General features: G+C 49.5%; 1 protein-coding gene across 3 annotated transcripts in view; it reads right to left on the bottom strand.

The window, feature by feature from the left end:
- The window catches only part of LOC147711757 (protein FRA10AC1), a 354,287-nt gene that overhangs the window by 20,455 nt on the left and 309,708 nt on the right, over window positions 1-24,124 (bottom strand). For all 3 annotated transcript variants that reach the window (XM_086922478.1, XM_086922479.1, XM_086922480.1), the window contains exon 13: window positions 6,988-7,023. In XM_086922478.1, coding sequence (XP_086778604.1) covers window positions 6,988-7,023 — 36 coding nt within the window. The remainder of the gene's footprint in view (window positions 1-6,987; window positions 7,024-24,124) is intronic.

Genomic DNA, 24,124 nt, shown 5'->3' with positions numbered 1-24,124 from the left:
CTGGCTTGAAGCAAGGATGTGTATTTGCCTTCTTACTATTTAACCTGTACATCACTGACCTCAGCCACTAATTGGATGCTGTTGACACACCTGCCTAAAATAGGGTCTGGATCTCTCATCTCCCTCTTACAGAAAGAGGACGATTTCCGACTAAACTAATAGGTATGAGGCTACAGAAGTTAGCAAATGTCCTAGCACAATACAGTGAGGCAAATTATATGACTATTAACTACAATCAAAATAAAATTGTAGTCTTCAACAGACGGATTGGCAAACTGGGATCATGGCATCTCCATAAGAACCAGATAGTAAATTGACCGAATTACAATTACCTAGGAATGTGGTTCAGCGTACGAGGAGGTTATCGACAATAGGAAGACTCATTAAAACAAATGGTATCCTCTCTATGCTTTGCTTTCGAGACTTTACTAAAAAATATACAATTTCCTCCTCTACTCCTAGTACTTAGAGTTGACAAGGCCAAATTAATTTCCACACTGACGTACAGCCTCAAAACCTTCCCAGGAATGATTAGCCAATTTATCAATGCTACATCTATGGTCAGCTCCTCAAACTGACCAAAAATTCCTTTCAGGCCCAAACCTGAATGAATTTTGGTTTGATTGATCAAAAATTCAAAGAGTCTTTCTTCAAGTATTGTCCTAAATTAAAGAGGGCTGAAGAAACTTCATTAAATGCACTCATTTAGTGAGAAATGGCCCTAGAATGTGATGTACAAATGTAAATGTAAATGTAAATGTTTAGGCATTTATATAGCGCACTACTTACCCGTAGGGTCCCAAGGCGCTTCGACCGCTGCGAAACCCTTCCTGGCTTCCCTGAGAGATGGTCCCTTAATGGGTATCTCCAGGGTGAGACCAGGCATCCCCCGCGGTCTGGTGGGGCCGTTAGTGAAGATGAGGCAAGCTAATGCCCAGAGTTGCCGAGTGTGATCGCTGATCAGAGTGGGCACCGAGGCGAGAGAATTATCGACAAAATCCACGGCATCTATTTTTGACTCTGCACTTGAGGCATTACAAGGGCAGGCTGTCTGGGAATCCACGCCACTTGTTTTTGCATTTAAATGGGCAATAAATAAAAACATGAATAATTTAGCGTTTTAAAACGACAAATTAGCATTCCAAAGGAGAAGCCACTCTTGGCTAACCATCAACACCTACAAGTAGTTCTGCCCATGAAAATATTAAGGAGGCTCTTACCCTTTTTCCTGAAAACTTAAATTAATGCGGTTCTGCTTTGGTTTCTCCCTCGCTGGTCACAACCACCGATTTCCAAGGTATGCAGACTTAGCAAAATTAAACAGAATCACTACTGCATATCCTCTGTATTTGTACAAACTTTATTTTCGAATGGCGAAATGGCTACGCATGTTTTTTAACCTGCATCAAATCTACACTTGCAGGCACTCTGTAATCTTTGTGACTACATTTATTTAATATATGAAAAGTGCAGAACGACTTTTAACAACCTCATATCGCAGCCACAATCTTTGTTAATCGGTAACCTTATCCTTTAATGACAAATATAATGCGCTATTGAATCCACCCACTCTATCCCAAAGGAAATTTTTTATAATGTGCACAGGTAGTTTCACCTCGATTCAACTATCTCTGCTCTCGAATGTTCTTCTAAAAAATCAAAAACTTTTCATTCTGTCACCCACATGGCCTCGCCCGTGGTATCTATGTGTGTGGCTGCTCCTTTGAGATACTAAATAAATAAAATTAATGTGAGATTTTTTTTTTAGAACTAACATTGTCTATTTTGACTTTTTTTATTGTAAAGTTTTAATTAACTGAAATAAAATCTGACTTTATGTACAGATCCACAAAATGCTATGGGATGGTCCCAAAATATGACTAATAGGCCACTGAGCTAATTCTTGAAGGGAGCTCTCCCAAACTAGCCAATGAATGAAGAGCTACGACTAAAAGCCTCTTATGGTATGATAAGTGCATATGTTGTGTGTTGTGGGGTGTTTGATGGTCACAACTAGTCATGAACAAGCAGCCACAACTGTTTATAGCCAGATCTTGAAAGTTCCTTGTATGTTTTGTCAGTATTCAAAAAGGCATATCAGTTTCGGTACAACTATCTCAACCCATATTCAGTTTAGAAATAAAATGACGTGGTGTTTGTTTTTTGTATGCTGAGAGTGTAGATAACAACTTTAATCAGGGACCACAAATGATAGCCTAGTGGTGCTTTCTCATGTAGAATGAGGCAGTGCACTTTCTAACCTGTGCAACAAAATGTCATGATAGGTGTAAGAGAAAATTGCCATAACGTACTCAAAGAATTCTGCACGTATTACACAGGAGAACAGTGGATGATTAAACTGGATTAAAAAAGCGAAAATCTCTGGGATTCACCTTATTTGGATGAAGCTTCTACGACATGTAACATTGATTTGGCAAACACAAGGAGATGATGGACTGAGCACTGAAACTTTTCAGACACTCACTCCAAGTCACAGACCTGGGTTGAATCCATCATCGTTCTTTAGCTCAGTTCGCCACCCCAGTTCAGACCCAACTATATGTAAATCAGTCTAGAGCCTGTGCCTTATGGGAACAATCCAGACCGAACTTCCAAGCCAGGACCGGAAACAAGCATCCTGGGACTGGTTTGGGGGTAACACCCCTCATTAGCCAGGCTAGCTTGAATCCAGTGTCAATATGAACAAGGGAACCACGTCTTGGCTACCCTGCCAAATTAGGGCGAACAAAGCAAACACAAGGAGATGATCGACGGAGCACTGAAACTTTTCAGACAGTCACTCTCAGTCACAGTCCTGGGTTGCATCCATCATCGTTCTTTAGTTTACTTCGCCACCCAAGTTAAGACCCAGCTATATGCAAATCAGTCTTGACCCAGTGCCTCATGGGAACAGTCCAGACCGAACTGTTTGCTATATAACATTGGTTTCACAGCATTACCAAGTAAAGGATCTAGGCAATGGGTGGTCAGTTTTACAACAAGGGGCAGTCGCAGACAAGCACTTAGCTTTCAGAATCAGGAATTAAATGATCTTGTTAAACATTAGAGCAAGATGAAGAAATATTCTGACAAGTCTGGTTCTAGACATCGATCAGGCCAAAGTGTAACACAATAATGCAGTGAACAGTGGATGGTAGATGATCAGGGAAGAATATCCAAACCAGAATTCAGTGAAGGCTATAATGCGGGAGAAAATGGTGATCATGAGGTAAAAGAAGCTTATGGACATACAGCTGAATCCAAAATGAATAATCATGAGGAGAAAATGAACATTGCTAAAGGAGGAAGTATTATTAACTGCAGCTGGTTCACGGTTATAGCAGACAAAACAAGCACTGGCGTTGCCAATAGGTTTCGCATTTGTAAAGTTGGAGCTATTGGTTTTGTAAATGGCATTTTATATTTATATATTGTTATTGACAATGCCAATAACGATATATAAATATAAAATGTCATTTACAAAACCAATAGCTCCAACTTTCCAAATGCGAAACCTATTGGCAACGCCAGTGCTTGTTTTGCTTAAGGCCTTTTTGGATTCCCACAGAAATCTAAGTGGCCCAGAGACTGGCGAAGAAGTCAAGACTGCCTCTCGCCTGCACCACAGGCCGGGCAGGAGCTCCCGGGAGGGGGTGTGGTGCGTGTCAGAGCCTTCCTGTAGGGGAGGGGCCGAGGGGAGTGGTGGTTCTAGTGTGTAAAGCGTACTCCAAGGCCCCGCCCGTGAAATGTCAATAATATAATTATGTGCCTGCTTTCTGGGGCCGCCCCGATGATGAAACCTGAGCCAGTGATGTTTGACTGGTTGTTGATTAGCATCTCAAACGGGAATGCGCTATAGCGCTTTGATCGAGAGTACATGATTCCCCTCTCTGGTGAGCTCATACGGGACTGCCTGTTATTTTTTGGTTGACCTTGACTGGATGAAGGGGTGGGGTGGCCATGCCTGGATTTGAACCCGGGACTTTCATATCATCACAATGAACGATTTTCGGTTCTAGCCTCAAGAGTCAATGCTTAGAATGTCAGCGTCATGCGTGTAGAGCGACCGCCCTCAATTAAGATTTTGTCACAAACCCACTCTTAATTTTGCCACGCACCTTGTCGCACATTTCACTACATAACAAGTAAACAGATGAGGTGCTGCCCGCTGTGGTTAAAAGTTCCTGCGTTAAGCTCCGGCGGCATGTGGTGATGCAGTCGGCCACTGCCGCACATTTCAAATACTGTTCCATTGGACTTGATGGCAAGGTAAACGTTCCTAGAGAACAGACTGCATTACAAGTCCTTTAGTAACCGTAATCAGGAGTCCCGCAGTCCCGCATCTGCGAGAGGGTGGGGGTACACCCGAGGTGCCTGGGGGCTTCACTAGGCGGGCATGCGTAGAATCCAATATGATAACGGAGTACGACTGTGCTAGGGGAAGCGTGTGCAGCCCCTAGCTCTAGTGAGAAACAGATGCAAACATAGATAGAAATGAGGAAGTCGCAGTACTATTTCTGTGTGGGTGGGAGTGCATAGGCAGTTTAAGAGAGATTACTAACTGCAAACTGATACGTATTGTAGCGATAGGAGTTTACATTGTCAAGCTGCGGGCGGGGGAGAGCTCCTGGCAAATGGCCTCGCAATGCTGGCAAATGGCCGGAGGGAAGCCGGATGGGGGCGGGAGAGCCTGGTGGGGGGGCGGGAATGCGAGCGAGGGGAGGAGAAGTGTGGCAGGCGGATTAGGGAGATGCGTGGAGGGAAGCCGGATGGGGGCGGGAGAGCCTGGTGGGGGGGCGGGAATGCGAGCGAGGGGAGGAGAAGTCTGGCAGGCGGATTAGGGAGATGCGTGGAGGGAAGCCGGATGGGGGCGGGAGACCCTGGTGGGGGGGCGGGAATGCGAGCGAGGGGAGGAGAAGTGTGGCAGACGGATTAGGGAGATGCGCGTGCTTGTGTGGTCACGTGACCCGCTTTTGTGGTCACGTGACTCACATGCACTGTGAAAAAACTGCAGTGGTTTGACGAGTCGATGGAGCACTTGAATTCTCGCCTATTACATTCGCAAGCGAATGATAATAGGCGAAACCTAAAAAGAGAGAGAAACCAGCCCAGGCACACTAGAGTGAGTAAGCTGTTAGAAGCACTAAAAGGAAACACATTCCACTCTGAGGCAGATTCAATCTCGCTAGATGGGGGAGTTTTCCCAAACGGTGCTACGTCCTCGTGACGCTTTCCTGAGCATGTATTACGCATCCAGAAGCTGCAGAAATCTCACCCTATCCTCATCCAGCAGCTTCACAACCTACAACTGGAATACTGTTTGATGTGACAACCAGTAAGAGGAAGGACTAGCACGGCAGAACCTTTGTTTACCTTATCTCTGAGCCATTTTGTAACGGGGTTCTCTTCAGCCACACCACTGAGCATGTGACTAGAGCTTAACAATAACATCGTTTCGTGAGATTTCTTTGATAACCAAAGGTAGGTATATGCCAAAGTATACTTTAAGAGAACGTCAATATTCGAGGTGGCTCTTTACTGTATGTTAAAATGAAATTCATTTCAATTATTTGGGCAAACACATTTTCACCATCCCATGTGCATGTTGTTTCCTTTGTCCTTGCTGATGTAATTGTCTTTATTATCTCGATACAAAAGTAGAACCAGCGGAGTTTAGACCTGAAAGCTTATATTCATCCATTAAAAATTATCGTAACTGTTACTAGTCTGTTACCCTTAACCAAATTGCCCTCACAGGACAGATATTAGGTTGCATCTGAAAATATTCAAGCTACTGATGTTAAGTACACAATACAGTCTGGCAGTTCGTGTTTGGAGGGTCGAGAATGTTTTGTGTCACAATCTATTTGCAAGTAATGTCACCTGATAAAAATTACATCATTTATTGTCACTTGTACCTGCTACTTCTTTCCAGCATGTTCCCTGTTTTATTGTCATGTTATCTAATATGTTTATACAAAAATAAATCCTGTAATCTTTCTGTGTTAGCTTCTTAAAACTCCCCGACTCACCACTTCTTATGAGTTTAGTCTGTTTTTCATTGTAAGAACGTCGTCATGGTCCCTCTTCCCATTTCCCACACCGACCCTCACAACTGTATTACATTTGTGTTTCTGAAACCACAATGCTCCTGTCCTGGCCCCATGCACCATTACCTTCCTTCACCCAAATCCCTAAACGCTTCACCAAACTCACCGCTCTGCTCACTGGTGGTATTACGTCACCACCACTTGCTGTGCCAGAGTGTCTCCCAACACTATCTTTCCTTTAATTGAGTATACCAAACTTTTCTGACGTTCTGAGCTTTGCACCCACCTACTGCGTCTGATTTGTCACATAGTAGGCCATTTTAGCGTTACAAAAAAAGCTTCCAAAGACTAAAGGAAGGTTACAGAGAGTAAAGCGCATTTATTAAATTTACTCTCAACTGCAGATCTAAAATCTGTAAAAAGATATCCCTTGTGTGGCATTTAGGTAACGACAGAATAGTTAAATACACCTCATTTTAATACAATTGTATCAAAACATAAATGTTGTCAAAGTATGTGCTACCAATAAAGTTCTTGTATCATGTTAACATACATTTTGGTTTTCTGTAGTAGGCTGATGAGTGGCGCTTATGTGGTAGCCATTTTTCCCACATATGTTATAAGGTTTAAACTCCAGGTGTAATACTTGCCCTCCTAGAACGCGTGGAACCTGCACCTAACGTTCCCCCACCCGTCGGCAGGAGTGTGGCAAGTCACATCAGTTCTGATCAGGGCTATGGTATATGCCACACAACCTTCAAAAACCTTTATAGTACCCCTGACGAGGCGTCGAAGCACTTTCATGGTACTAACTACTTCAGGCATTTAAGGATGAGAGGCAAGAGGCTTACCTCTCAGTAAGTAGACGGAAATAACCATATAGCACTGCCTACTAAATAGGACAAATATTAAACAGGAAACAAAAATGAAAACCTACCTTTATCCGATGTATTTGTTTTATCTGATGATTTACCTGAAAGACATATTATTGCAACTTTAAAATGCTGAAAATGTCAAGTATATAGTACAGTACACACTTCTTACAAGAATGACAAACATGTTTGTTGTGAGTGAGTTGTAAGAATATGCATTAATAGAGTGAATTAATGTGCATGGTCAATAACAGAGAAAACTGAAGGCTTGTGAGATCACATGAGGTAAAGGATTGCGTGAACCAACAATACTATATCTCTGCCTTCTCCATCTTGCTGTGCACATTTTACACGAACACAACAGAACATATATATTGTTGTCTCACTGATTAGAACAACATTGTAGGCTTCTGAAGTTCTGAAAGCTAATATAGGAATACTACAAAGGCATCAGTGCACAAAATGCTTTAGGCTGTAGACTATGATAATATGGGCAAACCAATGATATCAATTTACAAGCCAGCAGAAAAAAACATAATAAGCAGACATAGAAAGAAGTTATTTAATTAACATAGAAATAAGTTATTTATTTAAGCTGCAGCATAGATGCACCATTTCCACGTATATAATCTTGATGGCAGGATTTGAAATCTGAGGCTGACATTTTAAGTTGAAGCGTTGCTGCACTGAGGACTGAAGCGCCAGGGTCTTGTAACGGGCATAGTTCCATGCCATAATTCCTAGCACAACAGGGTATGCAGGCGTTTAAGCATAATGGGGATTAGCGTGACGCAGCTAATCATTTCATACCACAGCAAACGAATTTCTTCCACAGACCCCACTACTCACCAGCATTGCAAACATGGCACAAATTTTTAAATTTTGGGTACACAGCAGATGCCTATGTGCTCATCACTGACATAAGACACTAATGCAAAGTATAAATTGGTGCTGGACTATTACACTTTTGTAGCCAAGACATCCTGCTATTTCAAAGGTCGGCATAGCACAGGTGGCCCACATCTGGCTAAAATACTATGTAGGTATAAAACACATACACAGCAGTGCAGCACTGCTTTTGCCATGCTGTGCTGAACGCAGAATCAGTTCTTCAGTATCCAGGATAAGGTTCATTCCCCGCTCTAGGCTGCAACTGAAGCTGGGGAGAAAATATGGTTATAATTGGCAGGTTCAAAAACAACGGAGGACTGAACAAAACACGTCAAATAAATGACAATAAAAGTTTTAATGGAATATAAAGCTCACAATTGGCTAAAATGAGAGTTCTCTCCATATACTCTCCCTGAGTATTGATATGATCTCAGAAAATGGATGCATCTTCTGAGATTCACCTTCTGGCCCCGCCACAGTAGTGTCGATGCTTAAAAGGCCTTGGTATTCCGGGCATTACTGTCCAACAGAGCAGTCCGCATGCTAGAATCTCACGGCCTGCCAGCTGATACTGAAGGGGTTTGGTCCACCACTCCTCCTACGCTATCCCCGCCAGCAGTAGCTGAGTCAGTACAGAGGCATAGCCTGAATTTCGGTTCTGCGGTAGTTTTCTGTCTTGACAGATTGGAGCTAATGAACGCAAATGAGGATAAAAAAAAAAATAAATAAAAAGAGATTCATTGACTTCAGTGAGTGTGTTCTTTCGCTGTGGTGGTTTCAGAATGAAAGGGACAGTAGTGGAACCAAACAAACTGAAGATGCCACTATGGGTGGGTGTTGAACTGGCCCTTTTTGGATAAAGTTCCCTAAACTTTTTGCCTTCCCCCTAGACCTTTTTTCTTACATGGTATTGCCGACTTAGGGGGCGTGGCTTGGACGCCGATGCAGGCAGCGGTGTGAGCGCTGTGCTCCACCCGCGAACCCTGCTGTAATTCTGTTAAATGACCCCCTAGGGGCCCCCCAGGCACCACCGGGGGCGAAGCGACGGAGAAGAGCTGGCCCTGGGCGATCTGGACTCACCCGACAGCGCAGCCCGATACCTGTGAGGGGATTACGGGACGGCGCTGGCCATGATCAGCTCACTCAAAATGGCGGCTCCTCGGTGTTGAGAGGAGCCGCGAAGCGCCGTGAGTGTTGTGGACGGCCGCTGAGAATGCACTGCGAAGCGGGCTACCCTTTGCGGCGGATGCACTGAGGGGTGACTACATCGGCTGGGGCCCCCGAGGCTAAATCGGTGGTGACTCGCTGGGCCCGGTAACAAAGGAGCGGAGCAGTCTTGGAAGAGGAGTACTACTGGTGGAGGCTTCTCCTTAGTGGAGCCGCTGCGGAGGGCGGCCCGCGCTGACTGGAGGCCGCGGCTGGAGCACCGAGGATTGCATCAAGCGGACCGGGAGCACCCGGGAGGCGGGAGAGTGAGGCCCTGACCCGCCCTTGCCCTGCACTGCCGACCGGAGGCCATTGGGAGGGAGGCCGTGATCCGGAGCTCGTGGAGGGTGGGGCCTTCACCTGCCCTTGTCCTGCATCGCGGACCGGAGGCTGTTGGAGGAGAGACTGTGATCCGGGGCTCGCTGAGGCCCGCGGGGTTCAAGGGGCTGAACCGGAGAGCGAGGTGAGGCGGCCGCTGGAGCTCTGGACGGCGGAGGCACATGCATTTGGCCCTGAGGTGCGGCTAGCGGCCTGGAAACGCGAGGGCTGAGCCAGGTGCTTTGAAACACTGACTGACTATTGCGGCGAGCTCGGGTTGCTCTGCCCGGGACCCACGGGGGCTGCCTACACGTGGATGGCACTGCATATTTGATAGATGGTAGGCCCACTGCCCGGGGATACTGGCTGGCACTGGCACTAAGCAGCGTGGGCTTGAGGTCGCGGCGGGCCCAACGAAGGAGCGGCCCTACCGGGAGCTGGGAAGAAGGGCACTACCTGCACAGTACTGTGGGGACGCTGAGACGCACGAGAGCTGGCGTGGGCCCGGGCGCTACCCTGCATTGAACAGCGGGGTGACCAACTGGCTCGCAAGTGTGTTGGGCCAAACAATCCTGACCTGGCTACCAAATCTAGGACTACGCAATTGGCGTGACGCATGGTAGGCACTGGATTGAAGCGCTGATAGAGGCGACTCAGCTGAGGATGAACTGAACACCTGCTCAGGGCCCTGGAGGACCTGCCGGACTGAGGCTTGGCCCCTGTACCTGCCCGACGAGCGGTGCGTTTGGGGTCCACTGGCCCTTTCTCTGAATCCGGCCTGCTGACACCATGGGCAAGCCCCGAGGGAAGAGAGATGAAGATCCCCAGCTCTCCGACGCGGAGTCCCCATCTCAAGCTAAACAAGATGCGCACGACCAGGCACAAAGACCCTGGACTGCAGCAGCAGCTGGATAAGATACTATCCGCCATCGCGGACTCACGAACTGCCCTGCAGCAGGACATTGCACAAGTGGCGACAGGGCTGGGCCTACTGCGGGCGGACCACGTGAAACTATCAGACCGGGTGAAACATGTGGAAGACGTGATCCAAGAGGTAGCACCTGCACAGACTGTACTGGCTGCAACGATGAGGAGCGCTTTAGACTGGATTGCAGAGCTGGAGAAGCGCGCGGAGGATGCAGAAGAAAGAAATAGGCACAACAACATTCGGGTGGTGGGTCTGACAGAGAATACGGAGGGGTCAGACATGGTGAGATATCTGGAGGATAGGCTGCGAACGGAGGTGGCACCTGAGGGCTTATCTGCCTTCTACACTCTTGAACGTGTGCACCACGTCCCTGCTAGACCCCCACAGCAGGGACGCCCTCCTAGATCGGTGGTGGCATGCCTGCTACATTTTAGGGAAAGAGACTTGCTTCTTCAAAAGGCACGCACGGATGGACCCTATCAGGTCGGCAATAGCAAGGTCACCCTATTACCGGATTATTCATTTGAGACTCAACGGCGCCAAGCAACCTTCCAAGCCGTGAAAAAAGAAATGCGCACAGAGGGAATACAATATTCCCTGTTATTCCCGGCCAAGCTTCGCATAATACTGGATGGGAAAACGAGTTTTCATGAAACGCCGGAGGGCGCGTGGACTTGGCTAGAATCCTATAGTGGTCCGGAACACGAGGCAAGGGCAATGGCTGAGGATTTACTACCCCGAAGATCACAGCGTATAAGATGCCAGCGGCGAGGTCTGCGGAAACCATCAGCCTCACAAACTGAGTGGGAGTGCAAAGGGGCGTTGGCGGCGGTATCAGCAATCTCTGGCGAACTGTTGCTGACTTCTCCGAGAGGTTCGGACCTGGAGAACGATAAGGATGTGTCGGAGGCGTACACTTCAGCATCGGACAGTGTGCACTTACCACTGGTTACACCGGGAACGGCGGAATGCCTGATGGATGAGTAGACTCTGTGTATTGTACGGGGAGGGGGGCCTGATATGGTCTGGCGTGGAGAGAAAACGTGGGGGGTATAGCAAATGCGGTGCACCCCTTAGGGATCTTACCAGCGCTGAACTGAAGGAGAACCCGGGCTTCACTCAGGGTGGATAGTATGGACTGTAGCTTAGGTTAATGCGATGTGTGGAACTATGCTTGGGGGGAGCTGGGTGGGAGGGATTAGCGGGGGGTTCTAGGGGCGGAGGCTGGGTGGGGCGCTGACTATCTACTGATTGTTTGCTAGGCTTCTTCCAGCCCCCACCGGATGGTTCCCAGTTAGATGGCCTTGATACTGGTTGAGGTATTCGTTGGGATAGTTTGGATGGGATTCACTACGCTAGTGACTGTTCTTGGGGGGGAGGGTGGTGTTGAGGGTGGGGTGGGATTGTTGGGGGAGAGGAATGGTTTGGATGGGGGAGGGTGCCCGCCGGCGCGGCTAAAATGTAATGTGAGGTATCTGCGTTTTTTAAGTTGATACTATTAGTCCGTTACCTGATGTGAAATGTGTGACTTGGAATGTGCGGGGATTGCACTCCATGCAGCGCAGGTATAAAGTCCACTCCTACTTAGAGCGTAGAGGTGCGCAGATAACCTTCCTGCCAGAAACACACCTGACTAGAACAGAAGGGCAGGCGCTGCAGCGCAGATGGCGAGGGCAACTCTATTATACTACTTACTCAGCTTTTGCGCGAGGGGTGCTGATTTGGATTAGCGCTGGGGTCCCCTTCTAGATGATTGACCACCTGGTAGATCCCGAGGGCCGCTGTGCTGTGGTCCGCAGATGCCTCTATGGGCGGGAGGTGACACTTTGCAGTATTTATGCCCCTAATGCGGAGCAGGCGCCCTTTTTGGAGAGCTTATCTGTCACCCTAGCTGATTATTTTACGAACCCGGTTCTGATGGGTGGGGACTTTAACTCTGCTGTGGATGTGGCTATGGACAGATCGCACCCACCGCCCTGATTCATAAATTGGCGAAAAGCGGGGCCCGGTGGCAGGATCACTGGGGCTTGTGGATGTGTGGCAAGTGCAGCACCCGGATGATAGGGATTATTCGTATTTCTCGGCTTTGCATGACTTGCATGTTCGACTTGATGCGGTCTTATGCAGCCCCGGATTGGTGACCATGGCGCTTGGTAGCGAATATTTATCACGCACCATCTCAGACCATAATCCATTATTGGTGAGCTTCTGTTGGGTTGCGGAGTGCCCTATAGTTCTGACCTGGAAGACCCAGCCTTTCGTACTGAACTAGGTGTTGGTGTTGAGCGGTATTTTGTGGAAAATGAAGGCTCGGCCTCAACGACTGCCCTAGAATGAGACGCTTTTAAAGTAGTGATTCGCGGGATCTGTATTAATAAATGGGTGAGTGTGCGGAAGCTATTGCTGCAAGAAATTGAAACGGAGGAACAGGCCCTTAGGGGGGCTGAAAGAGGCCACTCTGGTGGCACCGAGGACCGGGACACAGTCCAGGCCCGGAGGGATGCAGTAGTTGTGGTCGTGAAGCGCTTACGGTGTTTCGACCACAGAGCTTACTTGGCCCGCGCACATGCTGAAGGGGATAAGGTGGGTACGCTATTGGCATGGTTGGCCGATCCCGCCCCTAGTTGTGTACCCATATTGGCATTGACTTTATCGTCGGGACGACTGGAATATACGCAACATCAAATAAATGACCGGTTTAGGTCCTTCTATGCGGACTTATATACCAGTTGCTTACAAACAGGGGAGATGGATGTGCAGGCATTTTTGGAGGACCTCAAACTGCCTACCGTTGAGGCGGAAGAGGCGGAGTCCCTTGGTCGGGACATCACGCTCACTGAAATTCGTTGTGCCATTAAACAATTGGCGCACAACAAAACTTCGGGCAGCGATGGGTTGCCCATAGAATTCTATTTAACATATATCGACCTCCTGGCCCCCAGACTGTTGATGGTATATAAAGAGGCCAGGCAGCGGGGTGTGTTGCCGACCTCCACCAGGGAGGCCATCATCATTCCCCTCCTTAAACCAAGGAACACCCCGACCGACCCGTCCGCGTACCGACCTCTATCTATGCTCACCACTGACTATAAAATACTGAGTCGTGTATTGGCTACAAGACTCCTTCCCTTAATGACGCAACTGCTGCTCTCGGACCAGGCCGGCTTCATCCCGACTCGCAATACTGCTGGCAACATACGCAGACTAATACGGATACTAGACGGGGACCATGGAGCCGAGGGGCACGCAGTTGTCCTCTCGGTGGACATTGATAAGGCATTTGACAGCTTGGAATGGCCCTACCTATTCTGAGTCATGAAAGCCTTCGGGCTTGGCGAGGGATATACACGCTGGACTGAAATATTATATTTGTCGGCAAGCGCCAGAGTGAGGGTTGGCAGAATTGTATCCTCTTCGTACCCAGTGGGGCGTGGTACTAGACAGAGTTGCCTACTCTCCCCGCTTCTCTTTGCCCTAGCGATGGAACCGTTAGCGGCGAGGGCCAGGATGGGGAGGGCGTTCCGGGGCTTGAGGCTCGGTGGTCAGTCACATTATATCTCATTATATGCAGACGATCTGCTGCTGTTTTCGAGAGATGCGGGAGGCGCATTGGAGGGAGCGCGTTCCTTGCTCAGCCGATTTAGGAATATCTCTGGCCTGCAAGTCAATTAGGCGAAGACATGTGTGTTTCCGGTGGCCAGAGCGTGTGTCCAACCTGACCTACCCCTGATTTGGTATGGGAACCTCGGTGCCTTCCCTATTTGGGGACGCACGTTTATCATAGGCAGGAAGATCTGCTTGAAGGTAACATAGGTAGAGCGCTACGGGGGCTTAAGGCAGCATGCATTTCTGGGGGACTCTGCCACTATCGGTGGCAGGCCGAGTAGCATTGTTGAAAATGGTGGCGCTCCCTCGGCTTTTATATTCCTTCCGGACCTTGCTAATACGTATACCTGTCGCACTATTCCGGCAACTCCGCTCTATGGTGAGGGGCTTTATTTGGGGAATAGAGAGGCGCCGAGTGGCATTGGATATTCTGATCCGCCCAAGAGCTGAGGGAGGCCTAGCTGTCCCTGATTTTTAATTATATTATTTGGCTGCACAGTTCCAACACCTCACCCAGGCGGTGGCGCAGGAGTTTCGAGGGCGGGAGCGAGAGACTGAGCCGGATGTTGCGCGGCACGTTCTATCGTTTGTGGTACTGCAGCAAAGGTTGCGGGCTACCGATTTGTCATCTGCAGAATGTGCCCTGAGACATTGCTGGAAACGCTACCACAGCAGAGTTGGGGTACAACGACCTTACGCCCCGGAAATACCGTTGGGCATGTGCACGGCCCTGCCACATGGCAGAGATTGGTCTGCCTTCGCGAAGTGGGAAACACTGGGAGTCCAGATGGTGGGCGATCTATTTAGAGTTGGTGTACTATTACCTTATGGCGCATTACAGGACACCTTTGGACTCCTGCGGGGTCACTTCTTATTGCATGCAGCCCTGGTTGCTGCCATCCAGAAGCACTGGGGCACTGGCCTTTCGGAACCGCCAACGAGCGTGGCGTGTCAATATGTAGTGATGGCAGCGGGCATGTATAAGGCGGTCCCTTGTTTATATAAACGTATGCTGGGAAAGGGATTGGCACTGCTGCAGAGGCTACGTGAGCAGTGGGCGATGGATTTAGCTAAAGAGATACCAGACGCGGCCTGGTCGCAGATACTTAAAAGGGCATGGAAGGGCACCAGAAATGCTAGATTCCAGCTGATTCCATTTTTTATATTGCACAGGGCATATCTTACGCCGGCTAAAGTCAACCAATATTTCCATGTTAATACGGCTCTTTGCTCCCGTTGTAGATTGGAGGGTGCAGATCTCTTGCACATGCTGTGGGATTGCCCGCAGTTGGGCACATATTGGGAAGAGATAGCCACTGTACTCTGTAATATAACGGGGCGACAGATTACTCCGGATGGGGGGACTTGCCTGCTACATTGGTTTCCGCACACTAGCAAAACGAAGTTAACTAGCAAATTCATAGATTTAAGATTAGTGCTTGCTAAACGAGAAATTACATCCCACTGGAAAGCAGCGGCGGGTCCTAGCTATATAAGGTGGAAATCTGCATTCCTTAAGTGGGCAAACATCGGGAGCTCAGTTCGATTACAGCAAGCCCATAGATCCCATAATGACAAGGCATAAGAGGCGGCGCGAGCCTGGGAGGCCCTTGTGACAGAGCTGAAAGCGACAGATCTAGAAACTGACTCGGAGGCGAGCCCATTAACGGCTGACGGAGACCAGTAGACTAGGTATCTTGATATTGAGGCACAGAGCGTGAGGCGATTCCAGTCTTCCATAGTAATCAGGATGCTTAATAATGTTGTTAAAATGAGGTCACCTGGGAACCCGTACTATATGACTCACCATTTGATCCCACTTAGCCTTAAGACAGTAGCGCCGGCGGGGGGAGGGTGATTTTGGGACGGGCATCTGAGGAAGAGTAAGATGAGGCTTTGATGCAGAAGATATTAACCATAGTAGCACGGAGAATTGTAGGAACCTTGACACTGTGGCAATACTTGTATTGAGGCGTATCTGCGCCTGGGGTTGATTCGGAATCGTTGATTAACCTTGATTGTGTAACGATGTCACTATCTCCTTCTTCCTAATGGTCGGGCTCCATGTAGAGGCAATAGCCAGTCCTCTTATTTGTTGTGGGTGTTTGAAAATAATAAACACATTTTACAACAAAAAAATGGTGTTGCCGACTTAGATGCTTTGGGCACTTTGCCACTGCTGATCAGTGTCAAAGTGACAGTGCTCCCTGTGTAAAGTGTAATGGTAATTTGTTGTTCATGATTGGTATTTTTGCCTTACTAGTAAATACCCTAGTAAAGTGCACTATGTGCACCAGGCCTGGTAATGCAAATGCTACTAGTGGGCCTGCAGCACTAATTGTGCCACCCACACAAGTAGCCCTAAAGAGAGAACTCTGGCCTGCCACTGTAGTGCCTGCACGCAGTTTGTTAAACTGCCTTGTTGTCCTGACAAGTGCACCCACTTGCCAGGCCTTACCCTTCCCTTTTTATGCACACCAGTCACCCCTATGGTAAGTCAGGGGTACCCTCCTAGGCAGGGTGCAGAGTATGTGAAAGGTGGGACATGTACTGAGGTGTGTACCATGTCCTGACAGTGAAATACACTCCATTTAGTTTTTCACTGGTGAAAGGCCATCTTGCCCATTGAACAGAATGGGGATGCTGTGTAATATGTTTCCAGCCTATCTTCCCATTGGCTTAAGATGGAGACCTCCTGCTGACCCAGGACCACCTCTCCTTCAGGAAGCAACTGAAGACCTGGCTGTTCGAGCAGTAGCGGACCCCTTCCCCAAGCGCCATGAGACCCTTCCGGGTGAGTAGCGCGCTATACAAGTGTCATGATTGATTGATTGCTTGAGAGTTGAAGTTTAGTATGCACGAACTCACAATTTTATAACACATCTTTTTGTGAAGGTGGTTTTTGCATTGTGTGTTTAAAAACCCCAATTTTAGAAGTGGCTGGTTTTTTGTGTTCTAACATTTCTGTGTGTCTCTGCCTGGTTGTGGATTGACTGTCTGGATTTAAATGTGATAGGCTCTGGGGAATGTCTTGACCCAGGGGAGGCGGTGAGACAGCAACAGGCTGACCTGCATCTGGAGTGTAGGAGGGGGAGTAGCCCCTGGAGGTGAAGAGGCCTTGGCTGCCGCCATAAAACTATGGCTCCATCTCCTGCTGGGTGATTGAGGATCCAGACCCCCATTATCAAAGGAAGAAGGGGTCATCGGCAGGGAGACACCCAGAACTGGTTTGGACAGGAGTCAGTGCCCCCCCTGAACACAAAGACTTCAAAGACATTTAGGGGTATAACTATGAGAGCTGAAACCCCTGAACGTTGGAATAGAACTGATCAAGACTGAAAAGGATTGAAACTACTTCGTGGTCAAGAGGAACCTCTGCCAAGGAGGAAACAGATGAAGAGACTGAAGGAAAGGACTGACCCTTGCTGTGTGTTCTGGGGCTGGCCTGCAGTTTGCTGATTTAACCAAGGAGAGGCTAAGGGACTTTGCTGTGTGCTATGTCCCCCCTGCTTGAAAGGACTTTGCTGTGTGCTGTGTCCTGAAGCAACTTGTCCCGAAGGGCCGAGGAGAGCTGGCTCTCTGTTGTGGAAACTCAGGAACATAAAAGTTTCCAAGGGTGTCTCAGCGACGCTGTGTGTGTGTGCTTTTTGCAGCCTGAGACCCTCGTAAGAATTGCCCTGTGATCGGGTGGCACCTGGAGTCCAAGTGAGTCTCAGCGACGCTGTGTGTGTGTGCTTTGTGCAGCCTGAGTCCTTCGTGAGGATTGTCCTGTGATCGTGTGCACCCGGAGTCCAAGTGAATCTCAATCACGCTGTGTGCATGTGCTTTGTGCAGCCTGAGACTTTCGTGAGAATTGCCCTGTGATCCTGTGCACCCGAAGCTCAAGTGAGTCTCAGCGACGCTGTGCGTGTGCTCTGTTGCAGCCTGAGACCTTCGTGAGAAATTGCCCCGTGACGGTGTGTCCCAGAGCAGTTGTGTTTTCTGAGTTGACCGACAGCGTGACCAGAAGGACTGCAATCTTCATTGCCATCGGCCCAGACCGGCAGCCCCAGAGGAGCTGTGAGGATTCACCGCCGCCGGCTCGAGCCTGCCGTTGCCAAGGAGAGGCCACGAACCATCATGTCAGGGGTTCGTGTTCCATTGCCCAAGATCAACGAAGTCGCATTGGAGGCCCAAGCCACGAGGAGAAGAGAGTAAGATCGTACCCCCCAGGTAACGCTCAGCAAGCATGTGTTGCGCCTGGGGTGTGGTGCGGTCTACGAGAGAAGCGCTCTGGGCCTTTCCAATCCTTGCAGCGCGAGCCTCTGCTCAAGTTCGTATCCTGGCCTGTACTTGCTGAGGAGTGGCAGTACTGGTGCCGGAGAGTGAAGCTACACTTTGAGTTACACCACACCCGTGTTGGGGGCATATTTTGGCAGTAGATGACGGCGAGTCAGCAGGAGTGGCCTGGAGACCGTCCCAAGCACCGTGATCGGTGCCGGAGTACATTATTTTGGTATTACGAACTGCCTGAGTGTTGCATTACGCATTACATAATTTTGGTATTACAAACTGCCTGATTTGGGCATTACGCATTGCATTATTTCTGCATAATGAACTGCCTGATTGTTGCATTACACATTGCATTATTTCTGCATAACAAACTGCCTGATTGTTACATTACGCATTGCATTAATTTGCATAACGACCTACCTAATTGTTGCACTAAGAATTGCATTATTTTGGCATTTACGAACTGCCTGATTGTTGCATTGAAAACTGCATTAGGTTTACATTGCGAAGTGCCTGATTCTTGCATTACAAACTGCATAGCCTTGCATTAGGACCGCATTGGATCATCTAGAATTGCTCATTAATACTGCAAGCCATTACAAGGGCTTGTGGACTAATAACCGGCCAGGTGAAATATTACAAACAAGCATATGTTGGATTTTTATCGTGTGGTCTCATAGAATATCTTTTTATATAAACATATACTTGTTTTTTATGAAACTCGTGTGGAGTCCATTTGTGGTGTCATCATTGGGTTACTGAGAACGGGGTTGCAAATACTTTAAACATTTGTCTTGGAGATAAGCCTGGCTGCTCGTGCCAAGCTACCAAGAGGAGGAGCCAGGGCTATCGGAGAAGGTGTCCTTCCTTTCCCTGACTTAGAAGCAAGGGTCCATATTTGACCTAAGGTACCTACCTCAGCCAACTATAGACCCCCAGTTCTAACAGTGGGCTAGAGAGAATTTATTGCTGAGTTGTAAGGAGTGTCACTGCAAACAAATAATCTCTTTGAAGGACATTTGTGTAGAAGACAGATAAACGTTCTTCTCATGGGATTGTACAAGAAAAAAAATACTCCCTCATATATCTATATTTTGTTTTATTGTTGAATTATTTTCTTATAGGTGTTTGTATAAACATGGTGTACACAATAAAAAGTAAGAACCAGGAGGGAGGGCGTGGCCAGGTGCCGAAACAAGATAGCGCACTAGAGCAGAGCTCCAGCTTAAAATGGTGAATAATTCCCCATCTGTCATAATCCTATGAAAGTGCAGCAGGGACAGATTCGGCAGCCACCCCCAAAGACAAGGGGAGTGGATTATGCTTTTTGTCCTCGAACTACGATGCAGTGACAAGAGGAGCGGAGCGAGGCAGGTGGGAGTACTTCTGAGGGCTGCGCGGAGCAATGATCCTGGGCCCAGAGTAGTGACCAGTCGGGCTCCTATGCAGCATTCAAAGGGGCCAACAAAAGTGAAAGGGTCCCCAAGTAGCCAACAGAGCTGCTGATGGTTTTTATTTGCATAGTTTTATATAGCGCTGGATAGACCCGGAGGTTATCAGGGCGTCTTACATGAGGATTAGCAAGTTACAAAATTACATCAGTTACAGGAGCCTAGTATAACATATGAAAGAAACAGTGTTACACAGTAACATGAGTTACTAGAGCATAGTTTAAACATATACACACATCCTATGGGGTATAGAAGGAAGAGGGGATGTAGGAAGGGGGAGACTCTTGTTGGCGCAGTGCAAGCACTAGCGACAAGCAGGGACTCTCTCTTCCTCGTCAGGGCTGAGGGTTACCTTCCAGACAACCTCTGCTTACCCTCTAGGTAGTGTGGCTTAAGCAGTCTTAGGCTAATCTTTGGGGCACATAGGGTTAAACACTTGCAATAGTACACCTTCACAACCAACCCACCACACAACGAGACCAGACTGTATTCTTGTAAAAATATATCTCTTTATATAAACTTTACGCAGGCTTGTGAATACAGTCAATAACTTTACGGATACGGTTGCAGGATATTAGCTTTAGGTTACCACAGTTCTTATCGTAGTTCTTGTGAGGCCCGTAGGCCGGTGTTAAACAAAGTTCTTTGTGGAGCCAGCGGCTTCCAGGGGATCTGTCCCACGTCGCGTTGCCTTCCCGGTGTCGCTGATCGTTGCGGCTCTTCGGCCGAGCAGGTCACTGGTCGTCCGGGGCAGCGGTGCTCTGTGGCGGCACGGTCCTCTCTTCGTCGTCTGCTCCGACCTTGGAGTCGGCGGCTGTGTGGCGGTGACAAGTGGCAGTACGGTCCCCAAGTGCAGGACGTACCCAGCCAAATGTCGGTGCAGCTGTGGGCTCACAGCTGGGCTGTCGGGCAGGCTACCGACCTTGTGGATTCTCGTAGGGCAATAGTCTGTCCTTGCAGGTGAGGGACGGCTCGCTATGCAGTCGCCTCGATAGCTCGGACCAGACGGGTCCTCCTTCGCTTTGCTCTCGGGCTCCCAGCGCAGGTGTGGTCACGATGTTCGGGCCAGCGGCGGCTGGTCCTCACTGTGCTTCCGCTGTAGCTTTGGGCCCCGGTCACGGTGGTCGGGAGGGAGTGGATGCCTTAGAGGAGCTTCCTCTTTGTCGGTACTGCGGCGATGATCAGCACCCGCAGTCGCTTTCTTCCAAGGGGGGTTTAGCGTCCACTGGTCCTGGGACGCTGGTCAGGGGGCAAGTTCAGTTCCAAGCCCTTGGAGATCTCTTTGCAGGGTTTGGCACAAAGTAGCACAAAAGTCGTTTCGTCGTTTTGTCTTCCTCTCCTTCAGCAGCAAGGCACCAGACACAAGCAAGAGTCAGCACCCTTCTTTGTCTTCTCGCGGTCCTTCTCGTAGGGCAGAGTCGTTCTGTGGCCCAAACTGGATCTAACTTTCAAGGAGCAGGGCTCCATCTTTTATAGGCCAATTCTTTTGTTCTCGCAGGCCAGGGGGGCCTTTGCATAGCCACTCTCAGTTCTGGAGTACCCCGGCGGGTGTACTCCGGCTTCTGCTTTCAGTGTGAGGGGCAGGCGCATCAGACGCCCCACAGGAGGTGGAGCCAGCATTGTCCGGACAGGAGTGGCCAGAGTACCTTGTTGATGGGGGCTTCGCCCTTCCTGGGCCAGGTGCCGGCAGAGTCATCCGCCGCTCCCCAGGAGGGTGGAGCCAGCATTGTGGTGGCCGAGCACAGTGACAGTTCGAGTCAAGAGGCACTCCTACCTCCCACTAAGGTGTAATCTGCGCATTCACCACCTGTCATCCCTCCAGCCCTGTCACTCACACATCCCAGACAGTCGGATACACATACGGGCAGAGGCAGCTGAAATGGTTAAGCAAGCAAATGCTAACTTTCTAAAAGTAGCATTTGCAAACCCAGGATAATAAAATAAACTTGACTACAAGAAATATCTCATCATCCTGAGTTCAGGCATACTAAACATGACTTACTACCATGCTCCTTGAGCCTGCGGGGATTATAGGGTATAATAATCCTCGCAGCTCAGTCTGGCCTAATGGAGCAGGTAGCCTTCAGTAGTGAACTACGGTCTTCGTTGTAGGTCACTACCAGGACATGCCACGCACATCAGGGCTTGTCCTACCTCGCACCTACAATGCACCCTGCCCGCAGGCCTACCATAGGGGTGTCTAATATGTAGTCAAGGGAAGGGTCGGGGCTGGCAAGTGGGGACACTTGCCCAGCTAGCGTGACAGTACGAGACCGCACGCGGGTTCTGCGGTCGCAGTTCCCAGACACAAGTTTACGGCTGCTCGGGTGGGTGGCGCAACCAGCGCTGCAAGCCCACCAGCAGTATCGGCATCTACATGCCCCGGCACTCTCTCGTGCGCTTTACTGGGGACTAACAGTAAATCCAATGCACCAATCATGGATACCAATCGTATGTACAGTTTACAGTAGGGAGCACTTGCACTGCGGCACGGATCAGCCGTGGCGCAGTGCCCTGAGTATCGGAAAACCAGCAAAACATCGGAGGCACATCAGCAAAAAGTGGAAGGGAGACTCACGCCAAGGTGCCAGGTCTAACATGTGTCCCCTCCAGCTGAAATGTGGGGGGAACTACCCTTCCCCAGGGAGTTCCACATCACTAAGGCGGAAAAATCTGGACAGACCGTCAGCGTTGGCGTGATCGGTGCCAGGGCGGTGTTCCACCGTAAAGTCCATACTCTGTAGAGAAATGGACCACCTCAACAGTTTCGGGTTCTCACCCCTCATTTGCATCAACCATCTGAGGGGCCTGTGGTCCGTCTGAACTCGGAAGTGAGACCCAAACAGGTAGGGTCTTAGCTTCTTCAGTGCCCAGACCACAGCAAATGCTTCACGCTCTATTGCACTCCACCTACTTTCCCGTGGAAGTAACCTCCGACTTATGAAGGCTACGGGTTGGTCAAAGCCCTCCTCAGTCATCTGTGAAAGAACAGCCCCTACACCATGCTCTGAAGCGTCTGTTTGCACAATGAACTCTTTGGAGAAATCAGGGGCCAGGAGCACGGGCGCCGTGCACATGGCAGTCTTCAGGGTGTCGAAAGCTTTCTGACAGGTGTCAGTCCAAATCACATTCCTGGGCTGCTTTTTCGAAGTCAGCTCTGTCAAGGGGGTCACGATCGTGCCATAGCCCTTGACAAACCTCCTGTAATACCCAGTGAGCCCCAGGAAGGCTCTCACTGCAGTCTGGGTCTTGGGGGGTTCCCAAGCCAGGATGGTTTCGATTTTGGGCTGCAAGGGGGCTACCTTGCCACTCCCAACTTGGTGTCCCAAGTACACCACGGAACCCTGCCCAATCTGGCACTTGCTTGCCTTGATTGTGAGGCCTGCTCTGCGCAGGGCCATCAACACTTCCCAGAGGTGTCGCAGGTGTTCGGGCCAGGTGCCGCTGAACACCGCGATGTCATCCAGGTAGGCGGCACTGAACTCGTCCAGCCCAGCCAACACCTGGTTGACCAATCTCTGAAAGGTGGCAGGGGCATTCTTCATTCCAAATGGCATGACCCGGAACTGGAAATGCCCATCTGGTGTAGAGAATGCTGACCTCTCCTTTGCCCCATCGGTCAAGGCGATCTGCCAGTACCCAGACGTCAGATCAAACGTGCTGAGAAACCGGGCAGCCCCTAGCCGATCAATGAGCTCGTCAGCTCTGGGGATGGGGTGCGCGTCAGTCTTCGTGACTGAATTGAGTCCTCTGTAGTCCACACAGAACCGGAGTTCGGGTGTGGCTCCCGGCGCAGCAGCCTTCGGAACCAAGACCACGGGGCTGGACCAAGGACTGCTGGAAGACTCAACCACCCCGAGGGCAAGCATCTTGGAGACCTCCTCCTTGATGCAGGCCCGTACCCTGTCAGTCACTCGGTAAGCCTTATGCTTCACCGGCAAGCTGTCTCCAGTGTCCACATCATGGACGCACCAATCTGTGACACTCGGAACCAGGGAAAACAGGTCTGGAAACTGCCCCAGCAACTGGCGGCAATCCTCCTGTTGTTCGGCGGTCAGGGAGGGTGAGAGGTTAACTCCATCCACTGACCCATCCTTCTCACAGGCCACCAAGAGGTCCGGTAGAGGTTCTGACTCCTCCTCCATTCCGTCATCGGTTGCCAACAACATGCCCACTTCGGACCTTCGCAAGTGGGGCTTGAGGCGGTTGACATGTAGGACCCGCAAAGGGTTCCTGGCCGTCTTCATGTCCACCAAGTATGTCACGGGGCTTTTCCGCTCTACAACCTCGAATGGTCCTGTCCACTTATCTTGAAGGGCACAGGGCTCCACCGGGGCCAAGACATACACCTCTTGTCCAGGCTGAAGCTCGACCAGAGTGGCATTCTGATCGTACCACCGCTTCATCTCTTCCTGGCTCGCTTCCAGATTTGCCTCGGCAAGTTGTCTGAAGCGCCTGGTCTGGTTTCTGAAGGCCAGCATGTAGCTATATACACTCTGGGGAGGTTTCCTGGGAGATTGCTCCCAGCCT

The sequence above is a fragment of the Lissotriton vulgaris genome, chromosome 5, assembly GCF_964263255.1.
Source record: "Lissotriton vulgaris chromosome 5, aLisVul1.2, whole genome shotgun sequence".
NCBI classification, from domain to species: Eukaryota; Metazoa; Chordata; class Amphibia; order Caudata; family Salamandridae; genus Lissotriton; species Lissotriton vulgaris.
This window is presented reverse-complemented; position numbering and strand designations above follow the sequence as displayed.